Source organism: Strigops habroptila, chromosome 5 (genome assembly GCF_004027225.2).
Source record: "Strigops habroptila isolate Jane chromosome 5, bStrHab1.2.pri, whole genome shotgun sequence".
Classification (NCBI taxonomy): Eukaryota; Metazoa; Chordata; class Aves; order Psittaciformes; family Psittacidae; genus Strigops; species Strigops habroptila.
The window spans coordinates 59,266,730-59,292,633 of NC_044281.2; the positions used below are offsets into that span (position 1 = coordinate 59,266,730).

Here is a 25,904-nt window from a genome sequence, read left to right on the forward strand (position 1 = left end):
GTGGAAAATCTCTCCTTGCTCTGGCACGGCCCCCCCCCATGGTGGCATTCGGTTCCGCCGGGGTACTCTACACTGGATCGTCTGGGGAGCGCTCACACCCGCTGCCCCTCCAGCTCCTCTTGGGGACTGTCACCTTAAGGAGGAAAGCAGCGGTGGGTCGGCGTGTGCTGGGGTGCTGGGGCTGGCCCCGGGTCCCTGGCAGGAGGCAGCTGCCCTGCGGGAAGCTCTCGGGTTGGGTTTCTCCATCCCCTGGCTGCTGTCCCGCTCGCCTCGACGGTGTAACTCAGGCTGGGGCGAGGCAGCCTGCGTGGGGCTGGGCTGCTCCGCGCTGGAGGCATTGAGCACAACGGCCGTGTCCGTGCACCCTCACTCCCGGGATCTTCCCTGTGCTGGGAGGGGTAGTCTCTTCCTCACTGCGTGTGTGGGGAAGGCACGGCTCCGTGCCTGGGGCAGGGCTGGCCGCTCTTGGGCCGGGAGCCCGGAACGGCAGGCACTAGGGAAGATCAGTTTAGCTCCAAAATCTTAGCGTACCTATGGGCCTGGGGGCTGTAAGCAGCTCCCTTGCACGCTTGCCACCGTGCACACGTGTGGCTGGGTGCCGAGAGGATGGACCTGTTGGTGACACTGAGCCCATCTCTGCCCCAGACCAACATCTCTCCCTGTTCCTCCTCCTCTGGTGCCTCTCCCTCTACCCTGGCTTCCCCAAAACACCCACATCTCCATCCCCTCGCATGCTGCAGCACAGGGGCCACGGGATAAGTGGGCACCTGGAGCTGTGACCCTGCAAAGTGGCCACACCAGGTGCTTCCAGGAGGCAGGAGGGTGCAGGCAGACAGGTGACCAGGGCTGTCCCGTGGGTCTCCACAGGCTGTGGGGTGCAGGGGGCTGAGAGTGCACTGGGTGGTGCGGGGCGCTGCCTGGGCTATGCAAGCTAGTGGGCATCAGGACACCCACTCTGCAGGGCACAAGAGGAGCATGGTGCCACCCCCCTATTTGTGGGTGCAGGCACCCCAAGCTTCGGTCCAATTTGACAGGTACCCTGTCACGTTGGATGTGGGGGATGCAGGCACTGCAGCTGGTCCCTGCAGTCTGAGCCCTGCAAGGGCTTGTGCTGGAAACTCAGAACTCAGAAGCTCTGGCACTGGGCACTGCTGGGAAGCAGCTGGGATGACACCCCAGCCGCTCTGTGTCTCCAGCAACACTTGAGGTCCCCAAGAGTGTGGACAGGCAATCCCCATATGCCCTTGAGACAGCCAAACAACCACTGCCAGCTCCATGCCTGGTGTGTCCCCCAAGAGTGGGATCACGGCCGTGGTCAGCACTGCGCAGGGATCGGCCCTGCCATCCTCACGCTGAGCAGGGGATGGCTGCTGTCTGGCCCTGGAGCCCACGAGGGTCTGGCAGCCGGGCTTGGCAGCTGCCTGCTCACTGACAGCACCGGCTATTCCCAGCCCCGCACTGCTGGTGCCGGTGCTGAGTCAGGGGCCTGGGACACGGCTGCCACCCCTGTGCCCAGCTCAGAGCCTTCACCCCAGGGACCCCTGGGTCCCTTTCTGCACCCAAACCCTGTCCCACTGCCTGCGGCATCCACTCCTCATGGGCCCAGCTCCAGCACCCGGGTGACAGGCACAGCAATTTGTCAGTCTAATTAAAGTCTTAACAGCCTAATCAAAACCTTATTGTCAGTCCAGTTGTATTTATAGTCCCACTCGTCGCAGCGCACTCCCTGTATGCTGCCGCTGCAGTCGCAGTCACAGTCCCGGAGTGCTGGTGTTCCTCAGGGAGAAGGGGGAGCTTAGGGTCACTGCTCTGCACCCCCTTCCTTGCTCCCACAGCCTTGCCTCCAAATTTGCTGGTTGGGGGCTGTTTCCCAGGTGGTGGGGGCTGCGCTTGGACACCCCCAGAGCAGTGTTTCCCAGCTTCTGGGGCCGCCTCTCCCTTGGGAGCAGTGACTGGGAGCACCAGGACTCCGGTACACGCTCACAGGTTTTTCTGTTCTCCTCTGACACCTTTCGAGCTCCGGCTTCCCGGTAACACAGATTAATGTTTGATGAGCACGGCGGGTGAACTCGACACTTAAGGAAGGCAGTGATCCAGCAGAGGCAGGCGCAGGGGCACACGCACCACCTCGCACAGGCACACGGGAGCCCACTCAGCGGGACCTGGGTGCAGTGAGGGGGGTCTGGCCCCGCTCCCCTCAGCAGCTCTTTCCCTTCCCTCCCCAGTGGCTGCCAGCGTGGAGGAGGCAGAGCCATGGCATCGCTGCCGTGCAACGCCCGTGAGTGCCCTGGCCGAGGGGAGGTGCAGGGCAGGGCACCCGGACACCTGGATTTAAACCGGGGCAAATCTGGCCTGTGGGTTGAGGTCACCTTGCTGTGCTTGGGAGCATCCCTACCCCACTGTGGTCACTGGGCTTTGGGTTTGGCAGTGCTGAGGGTGGATGGGGAGGGTGGATGGGGAATTGCCTTCTGCTCCTCCTGTGGTGAAGGGAGTTTATCTGGGGTCCGTCCCTCCTCCATCCCAAATCAATGGACCGTGTGAGGTCCTAGAGGTGAGAGGGAGCAAGGTGCCCGGATACCCCCACCCTCAGTGATGCAGCCCATGCTGCCCCCAGGCATCCAGCTCACAGACACACTGGAGCAGATGCAGCAAGGGACGCTGATGCGCAAAGTCAAGTCCAAGAGCTGGAAGAAGCAGCGTTACTTCAAGCTGCAGGATGACTGTATGACCATCTGGTACCAGTCCAAGAGGACAGGCAAAACTGAGTCTGCCTGTGAGTACTGGTTACTGTGTGTTGGCCATGGGGCCATCAGTAGGGATCAGAGTGAACAGAGAGGTAAATGCATGGAGGTTCTTGGAGCCATGCTTGCAAAGGGTGCTGGGGTATTCAAAAGAGGCTCTGTGTGTGGGGGGGGGGTTCTTCTCACTCACACCTCTCCATGAAGTATCCTGCCCCCAGCAGGACCCATGGGTCACAAGGGCTGAGTAGAATTGCAGCTGATACAAATGGAAGCTCTGGCATGCCAGCGGAGGAGTAGGCAGGCAAACAGAGGTGCAGATGGATGGATGGATGGATGGATGGATGGATGGATGGATGGATGGATGGATGGATGGATGGATGAGTAGCTCAGTGGGCGGGTGGTGGATGGATGAGTGGATGGATGAATGGATGGATGGATGAGTGGATCAAGGGATGGCTGGAAGTACAGATGTCTGTGGGCAGTGTCCGCTGCCCTGCAGTCCTTGTCCCTCACAGACAGGCCTTCCCTTCCTCTGCCCCAGTCTCCATTAGTGATGTGGAGACAGTGCGGGAAGGGCACCAGTCGGAGGTGCTGCAGAGCCTGGCCGAGGAGTTCCCCCCTGAGCGCTGCTTCACCATTGTCTTCTACGGTCGCCGGGGCAACCTGGACCTCATTGCCGGCTCGGCGGAGGAGGCACAGTGCTGGGTCCAGGGCCTGCGCCAGCTCATCGAGGTGGCGACCAGCATGGACCAAAGGGAGAAGATAGACCAATATCCTTCCTGCAGGCACTGCGCTGCCCTCCACACCCAGTCCTTTCGCCATCTCCAGCCATCCCCCAGCCCCTGCATCTTCAGCCTTGCACCACCATGTCCTTAGCTCTTCTGGGTCTCACCATCTGCATCACAGCAGGGAGAGCCCACAGAAAAAGGAAGAGGCCCTCTGGTGCTCCCCAACTCCATCTGTCTTAGCCAAGGTCCTTTCCCTTAACATCCGCTCTGGTTTCTTGCACATGGATTCGTGATTGGTTCCAGAAAGCCGACAAGAATAAGGATGGGCGCATGAACTTCAAGGAGGTGCAACGTCTCCTCAAGATGATGAATGTGGACATGAATGAGGATCATGCTCTGCGACTCTTCCAGGTAAGCACTGTACCTGAGAGCCAGGACAGGCTGGGGAGGAGCTGGAGGAGCTGGAACAAGCTGCACAACACCTCCCTGCAGAAGGATGTGGCCACTTTCTTCCATCCATCCATCCGTCCGTCCATCCATCCACCCACCCATCCATCCACGCATCGATTGATACCTACCACTGCCGGGGGCATGGAGTCTCTGTGCCCTCTGTTGGGCATATGTGAATCCCCCCACAGCCCCATGGGGTAGCCAGGACACCCCATTTTGCCCTGGCTGGGTGCTGAGTGAGATCCCTTGCAGGCTGCCGACAAGTCGGAGTCAGGGACGCTGGAAGGGGAGGAGTTTGTGCTCTTCTACAAGGCCCTCACACAGCGGGAGGAGGTGCTGAGCCTCTTCCAGGACTTCTCCGAGGATGGGAAGAAGCTGACGCTGCTGGAGCTGGTGGATTTCCTGCAGCAGGAGCAGCTGGAGGACGAGGGCACAGAGGAGCTGGCCATGGAGCTCATTGACAAGTACGAACCGTCAGAGACAGGTGAGAGCCAGCCCGGACATCGGCTCTGCTCTGCATGGGGAGAAGAAGGGGAGACCCACAGCCCCACAATAAGGGCACCCCCAGCCCCATCCTGCTGCAGGTGGGCACAGGGGGAAGACTTGCCATGGTGTGATCTGGATGCAGTTCCCCTTTTTCTGGCCCATTCCTGGACCATTTTGATGTAGAAGGTTGACCAGTCACGTGGTACAAGCTCTGGCTTTGGGTCTACTGCCCACCTTCTCAGGGTTACTGCCCTGGGAGCAGCTGTGCCCACCTACACCTCTGGCAGCAGCTGTGCCCACCAGGTCGGGGATGCCAGGAGCCACCAGCAGCCCCATTTGCCCCCATCCTGTCCCCTCCGGATCCCTGGCTGTCACTGAGCCTCCCCCTCTGCCTGCAGCCCGGGCTCGCCATGTGCTGAGTGCCGATGGGTTTCTCATGTACCTCTGCTCCCCGGAGGGCTCCATCTTCAACCCCCGGCACCGGGCGCTGTGGCAGGACATGAGCCAGCCGCTCTGCCACTACTTCATCTCCTCGTCCCACAACACCTACCTGATAGAGGACCAGATCCGGGGCCAGAGCAGCATCGAGGGCTACATCAGGTAACGTGGCTGTTCCCTCCCAGCTGCCCCCCAGCACTCTCTTGCTCCAGTGCTGTGCCCCAGGCAGCTCCATGGGGCAAAGCCAGAAGTTCCGTTGCCTCCTCTGTGGTCCAGCACCCCTGTGGCCATGCTATGTGATGCTGAGCAAGGAGGATACTGAGCCCAGCTTTACCTGCCCTGCATGCAGCAGCATCCCCACGCTTGGTTGTTGTCCCCTGGTCCCCGTAGGGGTGACACCCTTGGGCAGAGGGGAGGGCAGGGGGCTGCTGTCCTGGCTGGGTGCATGGTCCCAGGGCTGGTAACTCACCCTTAGGGCACTGAAACGGGGCTGCCGGTGCCTGGAGGTGGATTGCTGGGACGGGCCGAACGGGGAACCCATGGTGTACCATGGCCACACCTTCACCTCCAAGATCCCCTTCCGGGAGGTGGTGAGCACCCTGGACAAGTACGCCTTCAAGGTAGGGCACCTTCCCTACGTGCTGAGTGTCCTGGATGGCCTTTGGTGTGGGGGGGACATGGCTGTGATTTGGGGCAGTGATGGGTCTCCGGAGGGGAGCAGTGCTGAGGCTCACATGCCTGGTGCTGCAGCAGGACTGACCCCACCACAGGCAAGAAGGGTGGCTGTGTCCCTTCCCAAGGGACAGCATTGGGAGGTCTGACCCACAGCCCTGCACTGTGCTGTGCCAGAGGATGGGGGCTCATGCAGACACAGTCTGCTGGGGGTGCAGAGGTAAGATGGGGCCTGGGACATGGATGAGTGAGATGGAATATGGGGGATGCTGGGGGACTGGAGGAGTATGAAAGTCTCAGGGGCACAGGAGGACACACAATGGGCTCCATCCTGGCACTGATCACACCTGGGCAAAGCCCTTGTGAGAGCTCCCCAACCCCGCTGAGGCTGATCTCTGGCTGTGCACATTGCTCCCCAGACCTCGGACTACCCAGTGATCCTGTCCCTGGAGAATCACTGCAGCATGGAGCAGCAGGAGGTCCTGGCCCAGCAGCTGAAGACCATCTTGGGGGAACAGCTCCTCACCACCACCACTGATGGGCGCGTTCCTACCCAGCTCCCATCCCCAGAGGTATGGACAGTGCAGCTGTGCTGGGCATTGCTGTCCTGCCTGGCGGTGGGGTGATGAGGTGGCTCTGCTGTCCAGAGGAAAGGACACCCTGTCCCAGCATCTTCCTGCTCCTTCGGAACACTTAGGGACCCTGGGGATGATGTATTCTCATGTTCACAGGGGGTCCCAAAGCTTTCCCCAAGGTTGTATCCCCATGCAGAAACAGACAGCAGAGCAGAGCCCTCCTATCCTGTCCCCTCCTGGGTGCTGAAGGGAGTGCGTTGTGCTGGCTCCCAGCAATGCAGGGTCCCACGGGACAGCAAATCCCATGGAGGAGATGGGCACCCCAAGGTGCCTACCGCTTTATCCTCACCCTGCAGGAGCTGAAGCACAAGATCCTGCTGAAGGGGAAGAAGATCGGACGACTGGAGGACACACTGGATGGTCCAGGGGATGAGGGGCCCGATGTGTCTGATGATGACAACGGGGCAGAGGCAGAGGAGGAGAGGCGGAGGGCGAAGGTGGGTGGCCCGGGCTGGGGACTGGCTGGGACGACTGACCCCTGAACACAGCTATGGGCCATGGTGACATCCCGGTGCTGAGAGGAGAGGCAGGGACTGCAGGGCCATCACCAGGCAGGGAGGACAGCCCTTTCTGCCCCTGGCCATGCCCTCTGCACAGTGTACATATGGTGGCACCATGTTGGGGGTCACCTGCTTGCTTCATTCCTGGCAGGAAGGCTGCCCATGGTGGGATTGCTGCCACCCCCAGCACATCTCCAGCTGCCCAGGGCTCTACAGCTCCTGTCCTGGCTGAGTGCTGTGGGATGGTGCTCCCATCCCCATCCACAGGGACCCAATGTAGCTCTGCCTTGCAGAAGGACAAGGAAAGCCTGGCACAGGCGTTGTCCGACTGTGTTGTCTACTGCAAGAATGTGTCCTTCCGGGGCTTCCAGGAGGCCCGCAGCCATTCCCGGCCCTCCGAGATCTCCTCCCTTTCTGAGGCCAAGGCCAGGAAGCTCATCCGGGATGCTGGTGAGATGGAGGGGGCAGTGGCACCAGGGGACTGGGCCAGGATGGAGGGGGCAGGCAGCTTCCTCAGGTGTAGGGCTAGAGCCTCCAGACACTGGGGTTCCTTCCATGTCTGGGGAGAAGGAGGTCCAGCAGGGCTGTACCCTGCTTTTTGGCTCTGGTGGGTGAGGGGGTGTCACTGGCTCAGAAAGCAAGGCAGGATGCCTGGGTTCCTGGGAGGGGAAAGGGGCAAGAAGTGGTGGGTGGAAGGGGGGTGGGTGGATGTAGGGATGCTTGGATGGATGGATGGATGGATGGATGGATGGATGGATGGATGGATGGATGGCAGGCAGCACACGTGGGTGGCTGCGCAGGCCAGGGAATGACCCCACGAGTAGCCCTCATGCTCCATCCCTAGGGAATGAGTTTGTCCGCCACAACACCTGGCAGCTGACACGCATCTACCCCAGCGGGATGCGGACTGACTCCTCCAACTACAACCCCCAGGAGATGTGGAACGTGGGGTGCCAGATCGGTATGGCTGGGGGGGTGTCAGAGCTGCGGGCTGGGGAAGATGCCCTGGTTCCTGGGCCAAAGGGCACCACTGACACCTGTTTTGGGGCCAGCTACTACGCTAGCTGCAGGTCTGGCTGCATGCTCTTGCTCTGCCCTGGGGAGCCTTGGGGGTACCCAGGCATCGGTACCTTGTCCCCCTCTGCATTTGCCTGGTCACAGGGACAGGCTGGTTCTCAGCTCCAAGCAGGGCACGCTGTCTCCAAGCTCCCTTTCCTTGCCACCTTCCCACAGTGGCCCTGAACTTCCAGACAGCCGGCACGGAGATGGACCTGTGTGATGGGCTCTTCAGCCAGAACGGCTGCTGCGGCTACGTGCTCAAACCACCCTTCATGAGGGACAAGAAGACTCTCTTCAACCCCAGTGACCCCAGCAGTCGGGAGGGCCCTGGCCCTGTCACCCTGACGATACAGGTACAGGGCTGAGGAGAGACCCTGGGGAGCTGTGACAGTGTCCCAGGGCTCTGTTGGTCCCAGACAGGTGGGGACACCGCTGGGCAGCATGCTGGAGCTGAGCAGCCTCCCAGCAGATTGGTTCAGCTGGTCCCCAGCTCATGGGGTCCCTGTCCCTTCCTGCAGGTGATCAGTGGGCAGCAGCTGCCCAAAGTGGCCAACAGGAAGGATGGAGAAGTCATCGACCCTCTCGTGCGTGTGGAGATCCACGGGGTCCCTGCGGACCAGGCACGCCAGGAGACCAAGTACATCGAGAACAATGGTGAGCCCCACGGTGGTACAAGAGACTCTGCTGCGCCCAGGCAGCCTCCCCCTGCCCTCCCAGCACCCACTCTCCCTTCCCAGGGTTTAACCCCCGCTGGGATGAGACACTCCAGTTCCAGCTCCATGTGCCTGAGCTGGCCCTTGTCCGCTTTGTGGTGGAGGATTACGATAAGACCTCCAGGAATGACTTTGTGGGCCAGTTCACCCTCGCCTTTGCCAACATCAAACCCGGTGAGTGGCTACTGCCTGGTGGCGGTGGGGCCCAGGGCAGCCCTGCAACAGTGTCTGTGGCTCAGCTGGGTGCTGGAGAGGCAGCAGTCAGCCAGAGCCTTGCTGTCCCCAATGCAGGCTACCGCCACATCCATCTCCTCTCCAAGGACGGCACCAGCATCCCACCCTCTTCGCTCTTTGTCCACATCCGCATCACTGAGCCGCCCGGCCCCGAGCAGGACTGAGATCGCGGGGCGAGCATGACCCGGATGGAAGCCATAGAGCCAGCCCCGAGAGGCTGGAGCCACGGAGCCAACTGCCCTGCCCTCTTGTTGAGCCATATGTGTCATCCCTGTCATCATCGCTGCCGTGCTGCCCTTTGCAGTAGCCTCAGAAGGCTGGGAAAAGGCACTGACCTCCCCTTCCCAGGTTTGGGATGCTGCCTCCCATATGTGAGCATGGAGTCTGTGCTGGTGCAGCCCACCATGTCCCCCCCACATGCATCCTGCCCTGGCCTACAGGCACAGCTTGGCCATGGGCAGGAGAAAGGGATGGTGCACAGCACCCCAGCTCTTCTACAGGGGCTGGTCCCCCCCAGCCAGGGGAGCAAGGCTGGAGCTGAGCAAACCCCAGGGCTGGGTAGAGCCGGGAAAGGAGTTAGTCCTCACTGCCCCCCACCCCTGCAGAGCCCCGTTACAGCCCCCAGCCCCTACTAACCCCTGCCATGTCCTTTCTCTGTAAGCAACCTAATAAATTGTTCAGTGACAGGCAAGCTTGGGTCTGGGTGCAGTGGTGCTGGGGAAGAGACAGGGAGCTGGGCTTGTGCTTGTACTCTTTCCCTGTGGCACCTGGCCCACTGTTTGCACAGGGCTCCAAACAGCCCCAAACAGCCCCAAAAAGACAGTATTTAAAGGAGCTGAGAGATTCCTTTTATACAGCTGCATATTTTACAACCCATATACATATATGCCTATACACACACATACATCTCTGCAGCAGGCCTGTGCCACCGGGCCCTTAAAGCAGCCAGGATTTGGCCTCACTGCAAAGTGCCACTCTTCTCTGTGGGGCACCCTCGTTCCTCCTCGAACCCAGGGGGGCCCTCGGCCCGTCTCTCCCTCTGCACAGCATGGAGGTGCACGGTGGGGGTGCTGGGGTCCTTGCCCACCCCTTGGCTGGGGTCACCAGCCCCGCGCTCAGGGTGATGCCGCTGGATGTGTTTGATGACCTGGAACTTCTGCTTGGCCTTGTAGGGGCAGTAGCGGCAGAAGAAGGGATGCTCGTTGGTGTGGGTCAGGTAATGGTGGCGCAGGCCGGCTGCCCAGCGGAAAGCTCGCCCGCAGACATTGCAGACATAGGGCTTCTCCTCGCTGTGCTTCTTCAGGTGGGTCTTGAGGAGGAAACGAGTCTTGAAGGCCTTGCCACACTGCTCACAGATGAAGGAGCGAGCCTCCTGGTGCCGTGTCTCCTTGTGCACCCGCAGGGCGTCTGCCCGGTTGGTGCGGTACTCGCACTCATCACAGCGGTACGGCTTTAGGCCTGTGGTGATAGGGAAGGGGATGGTACTGGGATGGGGGGACGGTGCCCTCCATCCCATGGGTCTCACCATCCCTTGTAACAGAGCATCAGTCTCTAGGGCCTCTCCCTACACCCCATAGTGTCCAGAGGCACCATGCGGCGCCTGGGGTCTGCACCACCCCACCTTCCCACCTGCCCCAGGGCACTGCCCCCGACCCAGCAACACACGGGAATGTACTACCCCCAACTGCTGGTGGTCCTCCCCTGCCTCCAGCTGGAACACTGTGGCAAAGGAAACACGAAGCTGGGGTGCCCACACCCCCAGCACCCTCCCTGGTGCCCTGCAGCCCATCCTCAGTGGGCAGCACTCACCTGTGTGCTTTGTCATGTGGTACTTGAGCTGGTTCACCCACTTGCACTTGTAGCCGCAGTCAGGGCAGAGGTATTTCCGCTCCTCCTTGTGGATCCGCATGTGGTACTGGGGAAAGGGCAACAGTGCAGGGTCAGGATGAGGCCATGTCCCCTGCCCTGGGAATGTGCAGGGCTCTGGGATGCTAGTGAGGGGCGCAAAGACAGCTCTGACGTCTCAAACTGTGTGGGGCAAGAAGGGCTGACTGCTTGCCTGGCAGGGGATTATGGGCAGGGGGTGATACACAGCGAGGTCAGGATGAGATGCTCATACTGCTGAGCTTGCTCTGTCCCGGCTTGTGGATGGCACAGGCTTTACTCCTCAGTTTGGTATTTAGGACAAAGTCCAGTTTAAAACCCAGCCCAGCAGAGCAAGCCCTGAGCCGAGCTTGTTGCACAGCCTCGCCCATGTGGTCCCAGAGGGCTCCAGCTGAGCCTGGCCACTAAAAAAGTCAATATTTCTTTTAGCAAAACCAGACCATTTTCCTTTCCATTACCCCACGCCTGGCCCTCCTGTTCTAGGAAAGGCCCTTTACCACATGGAAAGATGCTAATCACCTACAGAGATGAGGGCAGGGTCTTGGTCTGCTTGCAGGGAAGCTGAGCTTTCCCTGCACTGTGTCTAACTGTTGCCACAGAGCACTCTGCAAGCCAGCAGGCAGCCAAACTTGGCTTCAAGTGGTGCAAGGCTGCACCCAGAGGACATCAGAGATGCCAGTGGGAAGAGAGCAAATTTAAGCAAGCTGCCCACCTTCCTGCTTTGCTACAAACTCCCCTTCCCCTTAATCTGCAACATCAGGGAGCAAGGAAGAAAGAAATGGTACTCCTGTGAGTCTTATCCACTCAACTCTTATTCCTGTATGAGCCACAGAAGAGGACAGAGGACAAAACCTTTCCTTGGGAATTACTTCTTCCCCAAATCCCCATGTCTGGACCCCCCTCAACCCATGTAGACACAGTAGGGGTCAAGCAGGGCTCTCACCTTGAGACGCGAGGGGTCGGCGCAGGCGTATTTACAGAGGTGGCACTTGTAGGGCTTCTCGCCGGTGTGGATGCGGATGTGCCACGTGATCTTCTGCCTGTTCTTGGTGGTGTACTCGCAGTCCGAGCACTTGTACACGCGGGTGCCCCCGTGGCCCTTCATGTGCTGGTCGAAGACGAGCTGGTGGCAGCAGGTAAAGTCGCAGAAGGGACAGCGCAGAGGTTTGTCCTGGGGGGTGGCCGGCTCGTGGCTCTCCATGTAGTGCCGCACCAGCTGCTGCCGCTCCTTGGCCGCGAAGCTGCACAGCTCACAGCGGTGGCTGAAATGCTGCGTCTTGTGCTCCTCCAGCGCCTCCCGCGTGGCAAAGGTCTCCTTGCAAGTGCTGCACTCCAGGTGCGGGTGCTGCTTCTGCACGTGGCACTTGAGCGTGGCCTCGCTGTGGCACACGAAGCCGCAGCGGGGGCAGCCGTAGGACACCTTCTCCTCATGCCGCCGCAGGACGTGCTGCTTGAGGGCCGTCTCGGAGCTGAAGCGAGCCTCGCAGCGGGAGCAGCCGAAGTTGAGCTCGCCGCGGTGGCAGCTGTTGACGTGGCGGGTGATGTCGTTCTGCAGGTAGCTGCTGTAGTCGCAGAGCGGGCAGAAGTGGGTGGGTGTCTTCTCGTGCACCCGCAGGCGGTGGATGCGCAGCTTGGAGTTGGTGCCGAAGGTCTGGCTGCAGATGCCGCAGGCGATGCGCCCCACGCCGGTGTGCAGGGATTGGTGGGCCTCCAGGCGGTAGCGCCGCGTGGTGCTGAACTCGCAGTAGCGGCACTTGTGCGGCTTCACCCCCTCGTGCTTGATGCGGACGTGCTGCCGCAGGCAGCGGGCCTGCTTGCAGGTGAACTCGCACTGGCGGCACTGCAGCTGCGGCCGCTTGCTGTAGTGCTTGCGGTGCAGCTTGCGGTGCAGCCGCAGCGCTTTGGCCACCTTGGAGGTGAAGGGGCAGGAGGCACAGCGGAACTCACTCAGGGTCACACAGCCTCTCTTCTTGTGTGTCTTCATGGCCCGTTCCTGGTGGCAGGTGAAGGGGCAGGTGGGGCAGGAGAAACGTCTCCTCTTAGGCAGGGTGGCTTTAAGAGGGGCTGCACCCAGCAGGAGCTTGCTGGGTTGGCTTGTCTCAGTGGTGGCCGGGTTCCCCACGGGGAGCTCGGTGCTTCGGGGTCCATCCTCCTTGGGATGCATGATGTGCTTCTCAGCACAGTGACTCTTGAGGGCCCGCCGGGAGCGGAAGGCCTCAGGGCACAGGGAGCACCAGAACTGCTCCAGGCTTCGGCACCCGTCTTCCACGTGGGAGGTGATGGTGGAGACACGGGAGCACACAAAGGAGCAGGCATTGCAGTGCAGCTTCCCTCCCTCCAGCCGGTATTTCTCCAAGGGTTTCCCAAGCTGGAGGGGACAAGCAGCTCCAGCTGAGTCAGCTCCATCCCCTTGCTGGGGAGGCTCTTCTGCCACCTCTGTGCTGTCACCTGGCAGGGACCTCTCAGGGGCAGGACAGTCCGATGCACATTCCGCAGCCAAAGGACTGCCTCTTGCCTGTGTTTTATCAGGAAGCAGCTCAACTTCCCAAGGGTTCTCAGCATGCCCAGACTCCTCTGAGCCTCCCTTCTTGCTCTCTGTCATTTCTGCACCATTATCAGCAGGCTGGCACAGCCCAGGTGGCTCCTGCCCAGCTGGTTTGAGGATCTTGCTGTTCTTCAGGAGAACTGGGCACTTCTTGAGGAGGTGGGTGTTGAGCCCCCTTTGCTGCTTAAAGCCGGCGCCGCACTTGCGGCACACAAGCGGGGCCCGGCGGCTCTGGCAGCTGGCTTTAGAGTGCAGGGACAGCGACTTCTCCTTCCGCGTGACGTATGAGCACTTCTCACACTTAAAGATCTGGCTCTCTGACTGCACCACCAGCATCTGCACCCTGCCCTCCAGCACCAGTGTCTCCGCCTGCTCCTTGTCCTGCTTCCGCAGAGCCTTCAGCACCAACTCCGAGCCGCCCCTGGCATCATCACTAGAGGTGACCATGTCCTCTGGGACAGGCGGGTGGCTTTGCTCTGCTGTCTTCAGCACGCAGAGCCAGGCCCCTGGAAGCTCAGGTTGCCTGGTCTCTCTCATCTCAGTATCTGCCACCAGCTTGTGGTGGTCTGAGCATGACTCCTCGAGATGGCCTGTGGCCTGCCTTAGGGCATCTTTTCTCTGGCTGCCTCCTGCCGTTGCGCTGCCCTCCAGCCCCAGTGCCTCATCTTCCTGTACATCTGTCTCCTCTTCCTCAAAGTCTGGGATGTCTTCAAGCGTATTGTCATTGTCCTCCAAGCCAAGGTCATCCTGAGCACCCACCATCTCACAGGCTGTGGGAGGCTCCTTGCAGGACAGCATTTCCACACTCTCTGGCTGTGCCGTGCAGGTTTCTTCAGTCAAATGCTCCAGGAGGGGCTCAGATGGGATGTTCAGTGCTTCCAAGTGCACAGCGCAGCTCTCTGCCCCATCCCCAGGAGCAGCGAGCTCAGCTGAGCCTGCGGCAGCATCTCCTTGCACACAGTCATCTCCTAGGGTATCACCAGCCCTGGGACAGCTCTGCTCCCCCTCACCTACACCTCTCTCTGCCTCGCTGCTGCTCTCTGCTGGAGTGGCATCCTGCCCAAGGAGGGGCACCACGAATTCTTGCTGATAGCCCTCTTCCTCCTGAGATTCCAGCTGGGATGGCTTTGCCTTTGCCCACTGCTCCTTTCCGGTGAGGGGAGAGCTGGCATCCGCACGCAGGGCTGCACCGAGCTCGTAGCCAAAAAGTGCCTCAGGTGAGCTGATCTCTAGCTCCTTGCTGGCGTAGTTTTCCAGCCAGTCCTTGTCACCAGGGACATAGCCATGAATCTTGCGCTTGTGGAAGAAGAGGCTGGTGTTGCTGAAGGTGCAGTAGGAGCAGAGGGCACAGCGAAACTCCTTCTGCTTGGTGTGCTTGCAGTTCTCGTGGTTCAGCAGCGCCTGCTTGTACTTGGTCTGGTAAGCGCAGTACTGGCACTGGAAAACAGGCACCTGGTAGTTCTGTGAGTGCTTCGCCTGCATGTGCTTCTGCAGCTCATACTTGCGCTTGCAGGCAAAGCCGCACACCTCGCAGATCAGACTTTTGCCTTGGTGCCGCAGCTTGTGGCTGCTCAGCTGGTCAGCACGGTGGCACCGGTACGAGCACTGGTTGCACTGGTACCTGTGGGGAAAGCAGAACCGGTCAGGCAGCATGAGGAACAGGGCAGGCTGAGCCCTGTCCGGCACGCCAAGCTCTGCTTCCCTGTCCCAGGCACATGGGGAAGGGGTTCTCTTTGGTTTGCCGTATCTGACCTTTGCGTCAAGGCAGCTCTTACCACAGGCAATTCCTCCCTGCTGCAGCCCTTGGCACTGCTGATGCTTTACACCCCCAGCCTGGGGATGGGAGATAGATAGATTCTCTGAGTATTCCATACAGTGACCGCGTCACTCCCCCACTTGTCACTCTAGCATCCTGGAGGCACGCTAGACCCAAAGGAGGTGATAATACAGAGGTGAAAAACATGTTTTGGCAGAGTCCTGTACACGCCCAAGCTGGCCTTGTCCCACAAACATCAGCAGAGCCCATGAACCCAGGCTCAGAGCTGCACTGATATGGTCATACACCTCCTTAGTGGCACGGATGCACCAAAAATAGCTTTGCCTCCACAGCACCATGCTGGCAACAACCTGCAAGCTCAAAGACCACATTTCTTATCTGCCAGATAGAGCAGGCTGTAGCTATCCCCCAGGCACAAGGGCCTGGCACGCAATGCAGCCCAGAGCAGCAGACCCCTGGAGCAGGATTTGGGGAGCCCTGACTATAGTGCCAGGCCAGAGGAGCCGGGGTTCATACCGGAGGTCACCAGTGTGCTTGCGCATGTGGACATTCAGGTAGTGCTTCCACTTGGTAATGTACCCGCACTCGGTGCACATGAAGTTCTTATCGTTGGAGTGGGTCAGCATGTGCTTGGACAGGTAGCTCACGTCCCGGCATGTGAAGTCGCAGAGCTCACACTTGTGAGGCTTCTCTCCTACATGCAACACAGGAACACCCTCAGTATGATGACCAGATATGGTTTACCTCCTCTCAGCAGGAGCTGAGAGATAACAGCAGGGTTCGGGGCACACCATGACTTCAGCCAAGTGACTCTAGGTTGGCAGAGCCAGTGATAGCACCCAGGAGCCCTGACCCAGCCCTCTCTGCCCACCCGTGGCCAGGACAGGACTCCCCATCCCAGCCTGGCTCCCAGGACCCCCGCAGCAGACACCCACCGGTGTGCAGCAGCATGTGCCGGATGAGCACCCTCTTGTGCGCGGTGGCGAAGGCGCACTCGCTGCACTTGTGGATCTTCTCATTGGCGTGCATCTTGCCCACATGGTCGTGAAACTCCACAGGGTTGAACGTGGCGTAGGGGCAGAAGCTGCACTGGAGCTGCTCGCTGCCCGGGTGACCCTGCTTCTTGTGCTTGCGGAAAACGTGCTTGTTGGAGCAGATGAAGTCGCACTGCTGGCAGTGGAAGGCGTAGTGGGTTTTTCGGTGAGCCTCCATGGCCTCAGCTGTGCCGAAGAGCAGCGAGCAGGCGTGGTACTTGCACTCCACTGCCTTGATGCCATGGGCGTCCTTGAGGTGACGGACAAACTCCTTCCTGTCCTCTGCGCAGTAGTCGCAGCCCCCGTGGAAGCAGCTCAGCCTCTTGGGCTCAGCTTTGTGAGTCTTCAAGTGCTCTTTGAGAGCCTGGCTGAGCCGAAACTTCTCGTCACAGACAGGGCAGGAGTAAACATCGGAGTAGAAGTTGGAGATGTCCTCGTGCATGCTGGCCATGTGGCGGTTGAGGGCATTCTTCTCCACTGAGCTGTAGTGGCAGAGCGGGCAGCGATGGGTCTTCTCGCCTGTCTCTCGCATCATGTGGATTTTCAGTTTGCTTTTGCTGGTAAAGTACTTGTGGCAGTTGGGGCACTGCAGGGTGGGGTCGGGGAAGTGCAGGTGGAGGTGCTCCACCAGGTGTGTCCGCTTCTTGAAGCACCGCTTGCACTCAGGGCACATGTGGGTTTTGTAGAGGTACTCGGAGCCCTCCGTGACATCCCCTGTGAGAGCAGAGGAGGGGCAGCTGTCAGCAGGGAAGAGGTACACAGGGAAATGTTTTCTCCCTGATCCAGCTGGGCCAGGGTGAGGGCTTATACACATACATGGTCACACAGAAGGACGGTTCAGGTGAGCTCTTTCCAGTTAAACACCAGCAAAGCACAGCCTAAATCATGCCTGCCTGTGTGCCCCTGATCCCCAAAGCCAGGCACATTTTTGGCTGCTTTTGCCTGAGCATGGCAGCAGCTATGGATGGGCAAAAGAAGGGATGTGTCTGCCTGGGCAGAGGGCAGGGGGAACAAAGCACTGGTACATGCAGGAGATGTGGGGCTGCTGAACAGCAGAGAACTCCCAGGCCCCACCAGCCTGCCCCACATTTCCCTGCCAGTCTGGAGGCTGTAATGCTCGTGCACAATACAAGCAGCTCCTGATAGGGCCCCACATCCTACCTTTGAAGTGCTGTGTCCATGGCACTCTGGTTTTCTCAGGAGCTGCTTTCCCATCCTCTTTGGTCTCGCCTTCACAGGGGCTCTCACCATCCTCCTCCGGTGACTCGTCCCCACCACTGTCTGAGTCCTCTTCTCCACCTGATGCTTTCCGACACTCCACGGAGCCCTCCCTGGTGCCTGCAGGCTTTGCTGGCCTGGCTTCTGCTGCAGTGGCTTCCCAGCCAGGGCTGCAATTCCCTGCCTCCTCCTGTCCTTCTGCTGCTTCAGTAGGGAAAGACAGAGATCATCATGCTCCAGGCAAACAGCAGCCACCCACCCCGCTACATGCAAAAAACCTCATGGCTGAGATGGGGGGCACAATCCATGCCACAGGGAGGAAGGAAAGCAGGCCTCCATGGCCTTCCAGCAGCACAGCCTCACCCCCCGCTCCTCCAAGTTGTAACTGGGATGCACGGACACAGTCAGCCTCTGCAGTGCCTACAGACCCCAACCCCACACCCAGCCATACCTGATGGTGGGACACAGCGCTGCTCAAGGCTGTGGGGAGCTGAGCCAGGGGGGCCACCAGCTGCAGGTGTCTCGGTGGGAGGCTCCACAGCGTGGCCCTTCCTGTGCTGCCAGAAGAGCTTGGCATTGGCTGTGACGAAGTCGCAGTGGCCGCAGTGGAAGGGGAAGTGTGTGCGGTGGTGCTGCTCCATGGCGCGGTGGCTGGGGAAGAGCAGCGGGCAGGCACGGTAGGAGCAGGAGACGGGGGAGGCCCCGTGCAGGCGGCGCAGGTGGCTGCGCAGCTGCTTGCGGTCCTGTGTGGCGAAGCAGCAGCCCTCCTCAGGGCAGGGCAGGGCTCCCAGCGGGGCACGGTGTGTCCTGAAGTGCTCCTTGAGCTCACTGGGCTGTGTGAACGCCTCCTGACAGACAGGGCACAGCAGGCGCTCGGGAGTGGAGCCCTCCTGTGTGTCAGCTCTGGGTTGCTCCGGGCCCGCTGGCGCACTCTGGCCTTTGCTGGCAGAAGCCACCAGTCCCCCAGGCAGCTCCAGGTGCCCTGGGGAGGCCAGCAGCAGGCACCGGTGCTGGGACAGCAGGAAGGCCTCTGGGAAGCTCTGGCCGCACCTCTCGCAGAAATACAGCTCCACCACTTTGACCAGTACCTCTGCAGAGAGCAAAGGGTGAGCACTAAGAAAGGGTTTTTGTCAGGCAGAGCTTGGGACTGGCACTTCAGTTCCAGCTCCGGACAAGGAGGATAAACCCCTATGACCACAAATTACAGTTTGAAGAACCATAGCCCTCTGTCTCCCTGGGGTATCCCGGGGCACCTCCCTAAGAGAGGGGACAGCACCACCCAGGTGACTGAAATAACCAGGTCTGTCCCTTAGGACCTCTGAGGCACACAGGGGTGCAAGGCCTCGTTCCTAGCAGGATGTGCCCACACTGGATGTGGGTGAGAAGCATGTTGGGGGCAGGAGTCTGGGGTGGAGATCTCTGCCTGGTCCCTTCTGCCAGCCGAGCGTGACCCCCTCATCCTGCACAGCGCTCCCATAGCCCCCCCCCCCCCGCCTGCATACCCTCCCTCCATTGACCGCCATGGTGCCCATGCTGCCCTCCCTGCACCCCATACCTGTGGCACTGGGGTTGCTCAGCGCCATGTTGCCAGCCACTGCCTCAATGAATATTTCCACGTTGCTTCCTTCAGCAGGAGCCCCTTCCCCAGGCACTGATGCCTCTCCCAGCAGCAAGTCCTGGCTGGCAGTCAGCGGGGGTGCCGCGGCCGGGCTGGTGTTGGCCACAGCAGAGCTTCCCACAGCTCCTGCCTCTCCTGGTGTGGGCAGGAGCAGCCCCGAGCACAGGGCCTCCATCTCCCTGCTGGCACCCTCAGACACGGCCCCTTCTGCACTCATTGCCACTGGGCACCGGCTGGTGCCGGCCAGCACAATCTGAAACAGAAGAAAGTGCTTTAAACAGGGACAACGCAGAGCTCCAGGGGCGCTACGGGATTCTGGGGGGCAGCCTGCCGTGCCGGTCCCTGGGCAGGGGATGGACTGGGGTATCTCAACGCCGGCTCCCCTCTGCTGTGCCCCAAGCGGGCACAACCCACTGCCCCCGGCGAGGCGGGGCTGCTCGGAGCCCCGGACCCTGCCCGCAGGCCTCTCCCCGAGCCCGGCAGCCAGGGCGGGCTCCCTGGGCCTAGCCCCCGGACCCAGCCCCGAGCCCAGCGCCCAGCCCCGGCCTCCAGCGAGGAGGTGCTCACCGCGAGCCGCCACACGGCCGGGGCCACCGCAGCCCCGGCCTGTCCCGCCGCCCCGGGCCGGGGCCTCACGCCGGGCCCCGCTGCCCCCGGCCCATGCCGGCGGTGCGCGCCGCGGGCGGGAGCGTCCCGCGCTGTGCCGCTGCGCTGCGCCCGCCCCGGGCCCGCTCTGCGCTGCGGGAGCCGGCAGCCGGGCGGAAGCGGCGCCGGGCGGAAGTGCGGGCCGGGCGATAGAGAGAGGCGCAGCGGGGGCCAGAGCGGCGCTGCGCGGAGGTGAGGGGCGGCGGGGCCGGGCTCGGGGAGCCTCGGCCACGGGGCGGGTGGGCCCGGGCCCGTGCTGCGGCGGGGCCGGTGCGGGGCCCGTGTCCTGCGGGGGGTGCGGGGGAAGGCCCAGCTGCGGCAGGAGGACCCTGCCGTGGGGCCGTGGCTGGGGAAGGAGCCCGCACCGTGGGTCAGGCCCTGTTCTAGGGGAGGTGGGATCCTGCGTGAGGGAGCGGAGCGTGTCCGTCAGGGGGGCTCCCGCTCACCTCCCGTGGGACAGAGCTCTGCTGGGGGAGCTTCCAGCCCCCTAACCATGCACGGGTGCCCTGTATCCAGACACGAGTGCTGCTTCCACCACAGCTGTGTGCCCCTCGCCAGCAGCAAAGAACAGGCGCTCGGCTCAGCCTAGGGATGTATTTCAGCTTTATAAAACAATAAACCTCAAGTAATTGCAGTGCTCGTGGTGTCTAGCTGTTTAAAGAATAAAATCGCGTAAAACTCCGGGGTTGTTGCTATGGCTGAAGAAGCAAGAGGTGCCCCTGTGCTTGTTTGAGAGCCTCCAGCTCCTTGCCCTCTCCTGCCTATCTCACCCAGTGGCCCGCAGCCAGGGAACTGCAGGGGATCAGTTGTGTCTCCTGCTGCTATTCCATCCTTCTCTTTCCACACAGGTTTGTTTCTGGAGCACAGAGACCAGATGCTGTGGAACAGGAACCACTTAACTTCCCACAATGCCCTTTTCTGACTTTGTCTTAGCCCTGAAGGACAACCCGTACTTTGGGGCTGGGTTTGGTCTCGTTGGGGTGGGCACAGCCCTGGCATTTGCCCGGAAAGGGGCCCAGTTTGGACTGGTGGCATTCAGGCGCCACTATATGATCACTTTGGAGGTGCCCAGCAGCGATAAGAGCTACCACTGGCTGCTGAACTGGATCTCCCACCATGCCAAGCACACGCAGCACCTCAGCGTGGAGACGTCATACCTGCAGCATGAGAGCGGGCGCGTCAGCACCAAGTTCGACTTTGTGCCCAGCCCTGGGGACCATTTCATCTGGTAAGGGAGGGCAGGGGAGAGCACTCTGGGGATTGGCCTTCATTTTGGCAAGTCAATTCCAACCTGGGAGTCCTGTGGAGGCAGCGGAGAGGATCCTGCGTCCTCCTTGGGTCTGGATTAGGGTAGGAGATTGAGAGTGGTGAGAGCAGTCTGTATTCACCAGTGTGAGGTGATTTCTTTAACTGAGATGAGTGGTGTTGATGCATGAACCACACTGGGTGCAGTGAGTGGTGCTGGGCCATTGTCCCCAACCCCGTCTTCCCGCCCCAGGTATCGCAAGAAGTGGATCCGCATTGAGCGCAACCGGGAGAAGCAGATGATCGACCTGAACACGGGCACCCCCTGGGAGTCTGTCACCTTCACTGCGCTGGGCACCAACCGCGAGATCTTCTTCAACATCCTGCAGGAAGGTCTGTAGGGGAGCTGCATGAGGCCCTGCTGGGAACAGCCTGCTCCCTGGAGACACCCAGTGCTCCACGGGACATCTCTTCCCTGCCAGCTGTCCCCTCTGCTCTCTCTGCAGCGCGGGAGCTGGCACTGCAGGAGCAGGAGGGGAAGACGGTCATGTACACGGCCATGGGGGCAGAGTGGCGGCAGTTCGGCTTCCCCCGCCGCCGCCGGCCCCTCAGCTCTGTGGTGCTGGAGGAAGGTGTGTCTGAGAGGCTGGTCCAGGACGTGAAGGAGTTCATCGGCAACCCCAAGTGGTACAGCGACAGAGGCAAGGTTCCGATGTGGTGTCCTCTCTGTCATGCTCCTTATCCCCTCCCCGCAACCACGGCTGTGGGGCACCACATTGGGCACATCCTGCAAACAAGTGAGCCCAGGCACTGAGGTCTGGGGCTGCAGAGGGACAAACTTCCCTTGGCTCAATCCAGTCCTGGAAACCATGATAAGCCACGGGGTTCATTGCTCCTGCGGCACTGCTGTGTGGTGGGACAGGATGCCCATGGTCCTCTCTGGAAACAGCTGCAGAGAGTTTTTTTCCCCGCTGCTCACCTTCCCCTGCTGTATCCTCTGTGCTCAGCACAGCCCCACGACTCGGGGAGAGAGCTCAGAGCAACCCAGCTGCTTCCTAAAAGGACACTGTCTTCCTAGGGATCCCCTACCGAAGAGGCTACCTGCTGTATGGTCCTCCTGGCTGCGGGAAAAGCAGCTTCATGTGAGTATTACTGACTGGCTAACAGCAGTTTTCCTGCCAGCTGCCTCTCTGGGGCACAGCAGCCTCTGGCGGGTTTGAAATGCAGGAGTGGGCTGTGCCTCCTGAGTGGTGCCTGGTACCAGTGTTTGTGTTGCTGGTGCTGTGACAGGTCGAGGTGACCAGCCCTTCACACCCTTGCTTGGCACAGCACTGTTGTGGCACCAGGGGGCTGAGCAGGGGCTCCCACCTACCTCCCATACCTAATCCCTGCTAGGGGAGGGTGCCTCTGCCCTCTCCTCCACTACTGGGCAGGGAGGTCCGGTCCTTCCTCTGCTCCAGGCTTGCTTGCTGTGATTCACCCCTGTGGTTTGGGTCCTTCCCAGCACAGCCCTGGCTGGCGAGCTGCAGTACAGTATCTGCCTGCTGAGCCTCAGTGACCGCAGCCTCTCTGATGACCGGCTCAACCACCTCCTGAGCGTGGCACCACAGCAGAGCATCATCCTGCTGGAGGACGTGGATGCTGCCTTCGTCAGCCGGGACCTTGCTGCTGAGAGTGAGTGGTGCCCCCGTTCTTGGGCCAGCAGCAGGAGGGAGGTTTGCCAGCTGTGCTGGGGAATGGTTTGGACTCCAGGCTGCTCCGCAGCACCAGCAGAGTGGGCAGCTCTCTGGGGCCTCAAGGCCTGAGCTGGACCTCTCCCAGTTTTGGCTAGGCTATACAAAGGGAAATTTGGGTTCTTTATCAGGCAAAGACACTTCTGCCCCGCTATTTACAGCATGAGGGAGGAGGTGGCTTTCCCCCTCATTTTCTTTCTGGGTTCTCGTGGGTTCAGGTGGGCAGAGGAGGTGAGCTGCCAGCTAGGGAGAGGCAGAGGGTCAGCCTTGTGGCAAGAGAGAGCAAGGAGCTTGTCTTAAGCCTCGGATGAAAGGGAGGTGGTCCACAAGACTGTGTGGGGTTAGTGTCCAATGGGTGTGATCTCAGATGCCTCTGTCCCCAGACCCAACTGTGTACCAAGGCATGGGGCACCTGACCTTCAGCGGCCTCCTCAATGCACTGGATGGCGTGGCCTCCACAGAGGCCAGGATTGTCTTCATGACCACCAACTACGTGGACAGGTCAGAGCTGCCCTCTGGCAGGAAATAGGGAGGGTAGCATGGGGAAATGTGGCTGGGCTTTATGGAGGGCTGTTTCTGTCTGTCACATGAGGATTGGGGGTTCAGGTTTCCTGAATCCTCCTCTGGGATGCAAATCCCTTGACTGCTAATCAGGATCCCTTTTGCTGGAACCTCAGATGCTTCCTTGCTGTTCAGACCATGGTTGTGCTCTTCAGGAGCAGTACCTGCCCATAGGTTTTGGGGTTGTGACTGCGCTGTGAGTGAAACGCTGGCCCCATGCCCAGCCCATAGGGTGGGCAGGATGCAGTCCAGGCTCACAGCACCTGGCCAGGCGCTGCACTCGGCTCACTCTGGGCTCAGCTGGCCTAGAGGGTTGTTCAGAGATGGGCAAAGAGATGGGCAAAGCTATTTTCCAGGGCATGTTTTCCCTCCTCCTGAGGAGCCAGCCCTTCCTCAGCTCACTCACTTCTTTTGGGTTGATTTTCCCCCTTGGGACCCCAGGGCCAAACCTATCCCCACCTTTAGCATCTCACGGAGCAGAGCACCTTGCGGATAGGAGATGGGCTGTGCTCAGTGTGCAGAGACACTTTGCTGAGGTTCTCAGGGCACCCGTGTCTCCCGGCAGGCTGGACCCGGCGCTGGTGCGGCCCGGCCGCGTGGATCTCAAGCAGTACGTGGGCCACTGCTCCCGCTGGCAGCTCGCCTGCATGTTCCAGCGCTTCTACCCCGAGCAGCCGCCGGCTGCGGCCCAGCGCTTTGCGGAGCAGGCGCTGGAGGCCTCCAAACAGATCAGCGCTGCCCAGGTGCAGGGCCACTTCATGCTCTACAAGATGGACCCTGAAGGAGCCATTTCAAACATACGCTCCATCCTGCTGTGACCAGGGGCCAGCTTTCCCCTGCCACGCTGAAAGGAGTGGGACGAGGATGTGACCATCCTGGGGATGCCATGAAGCTGCCCAGCCAGGCAGGCCAGGTCTCTGTTCACCTCTACCCCTCCAAGGCCTTGGCTTTTTGTTAAAACATGAGAGGCAGAGCTGCCAGCCTTGCAGCAGGGAATCGGCCATAAACTGCCAAGGCTCCTGGATGTGAATCCTCTTCGTTGCAGAGCAGCCTGGGGGTGCTCCACAAGGGTATTCCTTGGGGCAGGACATGGGAGTGCTGCACTGCTAAAGAGCTGCTGGTCTTTTACGGGACGAGTCTTCACTGGTTTGTGAATATCCTTTGTGAAGTGCACAACATGGCTCTTGGCTCTCTGGTCCCTTTGCCTGTTGGTTGCCCCAGCTGCTGGTCCAGACCCCTCCTGACCACGCCCTGGCACAGCCAGTACTGCAAATCCAGAGTGTTTCAGAAAAAAGCAGCTCCAAAGAGGCAGCTCGCTGTCCCTTGGGCTGCAGGCTGGTGGCACAGCTCCTGCCCTGCCGGGTTGTGATGCCAAGCTGCAGATCTGCTTGGACATTGTTCCTGGGTGGGCATGACTCCCCCTCCTAGCCGAGGAAATAGGGGCCCTGGAGCTACTGCCCACCTGCATGTGGGGGGCAAATGAGATGCTTTGGTTACAGAATATCTTCCCAAGAGCTTGATGTTCACCCCAACGTGAGTTTCTGCAGCCAGGCCAGTCCTGTGCAAGGTGCAGAAATCCCTGTTGGATGTCACTACTGCTCTCCTTCCAACAGGAGAAGCCCTATGTAGCTGAAGGAGGAATTTGTCTTGCTGCTGCCGGGCTCACAGCCTTTTCCCTGGTACTGGGCTTTGTCCTGCTAAAAACAAAGGTCCTGGATGGGCAGGTAGAGCCACAGGTACCTGAAATGCAATTGAGGAGCAGGCAGGTTCTGTGCTTCCTTCCAGTGCCACAGAACCAGGGTGTGCATACTGACCCTCAGAACAGAACAGCCAGATCCTGTTTGGGAGTCCTGAAATCAGGTTCCCCAGAGCCAGCCCTGTGTTCATGTCCTCGCTCTGGGGGCCGTGTCACCTTGGTGGGGCAGGTGGAGCTGGTTCCAGGCCAAGCCCAAACCATTGGGTTGCTGCTCGGCCCAACTCTTGGCTCTGCGCTGTGGGGTCAAGGGCAAAGCTGAGAGCATGTGGGGACAAAAAGGGGCCAAGGCAATGCCACCTGGCTGAAGTTCAGCACAAACAAGCACTGCTTTGATGCAACCCGACTTAGACAAACACTTCTGCAAGTGAAAGGCTTATGTTGTGAGCGTGGGTGGCTCCTGCAGCAGGGTGCTGCTGCTGGCATCTCAAACCCTGCGCTCACCTGTCCTGAGGAGGCTGACTGCTTGGATCCAGCCTCTTCCCTCAAACCTGGGGGTCAAAACTGGCCAGTGAGCGACTGCTGAATGCCTCATGGTGGTTCAGGAGGACAGGGGAGTGATGAGGGAGAGCCAGAGAGGCATGATGCCACCACACGAGCGCACAGGCAACGTCTTTCACTTTGCTTGCTTTTAATAGTGGTAGTGCTACAGTCGCCGCCGGTGCCCTTCTGCCCGGCCCGAGTGCTTTTGTCAGTGAAGCCTCACAACAGCCCTGTGAGGTAGGTGGGTGACAGAGGTGGACACCAAGCAGGGAGCCCCAGGGCAGGCTGCAGGCTCCATTCCTCCCCTCCTACCTGACCCAGAGGTTTGTTTTGTTTATCCCAAATTCATTTTTCCATGCACCGTTGCAAACTGTCCTCCGCTCCAGGCTGACAGCAGTGAGTCAGAAAGGTGAGAGCCCTTCCTAAATCCCTTCTCACAGGAAAAAAACCCTCTGGCATCTGACTGAAGTTACCCAAGTCCTTGCTCACTCTGATTTCCAAGGCAGAATTCCTGTGCTCCAAGTACTGTGGCCAGCAGCTTTCCTGCTGAGAGTGAGGCTGGCTCACTGGAGGAAGCCAAGGAGTTTCAGCTGCTGCAAGGGGCAGAGATCTTCCATGTTTCTTTCAGGACACCTTTGCTGGAGCACAGCATCTTCTCAGGTGAAGGCAGGAGGCAGCAGCACAAGCACCAATGTCAGATACAAGTTGACACCTTTTCATCCAAGTGTGGACAGGCCATTCACCCACAAATC

General features: G+C 60.3%; 3 protein-coding genes across 4 annotated transcripts; 2 read left to right on the forward strand and 1 right to left on the reverse strand.

Annotated features, from left to right (window-relative positions):
- The first annotated feature begins 2,230 nt into the window (after positions 1–2,230).
- PLCD4 (phospholipase C delta 4) lies at positions 2,231–9,347 on the forward strand. Its single transcript, XM_030485485.1, has 15 exons — positions 2,231–2,278; positions 2,615–2,773; positions 3,283–3,511; positions 3,751–3,880; positions 4,172–4,403; positions 4,804–5,005; positions 5,319–5,463; positions 5,935–6,087; positions 6,447–6,587; positions 6,944–7,100; positions 7,495–7,611; positions 7,884–8,062; positions 8,228–8,363; positions 8,447–8,596; positions 8,714–9,347. Exons 1-15 carry the CDS (start codon positions 2,254–2,256, stop codon positions 8,818–8,820), a joined length of 2,262 nt encoding a protein of 753 aa, XP_030341345.1. The 5' UTR covers positions 2,231–2,253; the 3' UTR covers positions 8,821–9,347.
- A 10-nt stretch (positions 9,348–9,357) lies between these two features.
- Positions 9,358–19,520, reverse strand: ZNF142 (zinc finger protein 142). 2 transcript variants are annotated; one of them, XM_030485483.1, is made up of 9 exons: positions 19,300–19,520; positions 18,670–18,985; positions 17,566–18,204; positions 17,058–17,318; positions 15,798–16,610; positions 15,379–15,556; positions 11,484–14,706; positions 10,466–10,571; positions 9,358–10,114 (listed from the first exon to the last, which is right to left on the reverse strand). In XM_030485483.1, exons 2-9 carry the CDS (start codon positions 18,947–18,949, stop codon positions 9,615–9,617), a joined length of 6,000 nt encoding a protein of 1,999 aa, XP_030341343.1. In that variant the 5' UTR covers positions 18,950–18,985; positions 19,300–19,520; the 3' UTR covers positions 9,358–9,614. The 2 variants fall into 2 exon arrangements, with proteins under 2 accessions (XP_030341343.1, XP_030341344.1); XM_030485484.1 differs by having other exon boundaries at positions 17,058–17,315; positions 19,300–19,370.
- LOC115607820 (mitochondrial chaperone BCS1) lies at positions 19,508–24,508 on the forward strand. The gene is made up of 8 exons (XM_030485487.1): positions 19,508–19,569; positions 20,226–20,605; positions 20,876–21,015; positions 21,129–21,323; positions 21,701–21,764; positions 22,127–22,296; positions 22,739–22,856; positions 23,482–24,508. The coding sequence occupies exons 2-8, from the start codon at positions 20,286–20,288 to the stop codon at positions 23,732–23,734; spliced, it is 1,260 nt and encodes a 419-aa protein (XP_030341347.1). The 5' UTR covers positions 19,508–19,569; positions 20,226–20,285; the 3' UTR covers positions 23,735–24,508.
- The last annotated feature ends 1,396 nt before the right edge of the window (positions 24,509–25,904 follow it).

What these genes read in the sequence shown, in the direction of transcription:
- PLCD4 (XM_030485485.1), top strand. Translation starts at nt 2,254, where the DNA reads ATGGCATCGCTGCCGTGCAACGCCC. An exon ending in CTGTCACCCTGACGATACAG is followed by an intron (nt 8,063 to 8,227) that starts GTACAGGGCTGA and finishes CCCTTCCTGCAG; the next exon opens with GTGATCAGTGGGCAGCAGCT. An exon ending in CTTTGCCAACATCAAACCCG is followed by an intron (nt 8,597 to 8,713) that starts GTGAGTGGCTAC and finishes TCCCCAATGCAG; the next exon opens with GCTACCGCCACATCCATCTC.
- ZNF142 (XM_030485483.1), bottom strand. Translation starts at nt 18,949, where the DNA reads ATGAGTGCAGAAGGGGCCGTGTCTGAGGGTGCCAGCAGGGAGATGGAG. An exon ending in GAGCAACCCCAGTGCCACAG is followed by an intron (nt 18,205 to 18,669) that starts GTATGGGGTGCA and finishes TGCTCTCTGCAG; the next exon opens with AGGTACTGGTCAAAGTGGTG. An exon ending in AAGCACACTGGTGACCTCCG is followed by an intron (nt 14,707 to 15,378) that starts GTATGAACCCCG and finishes CTTTCCCCACAG; the next exon opens with GTACCAGTGCAACCAGTGCT.
- LOC115607820 (XM_030485487.1), top strand. Translation starts at nt 20,286, where the DNA reads ATGCCCTTTTCTGACTTTGTCTTAGCCCTGAAGGACAACCCGTACTTT. An exon ending in TGCGGGAAAAGCAGCTTCAT is followed by an intron (nt 21,765 to 22,126) that starts GTGAGTATTACT and finishes GGTCCTTCCCAG; the next exon opens with CACAGCCCTGGCTGGCGAGC. An exon ending in CCGGGACCTTGCTGCTGAGA is followed by an intron (nt 22,297 to 22,738) that starts GTGAGTGGTGCC and finishes CTCTGTCCCCAG; the next exon opens with ACCCAACTGTGTACCAAGGC.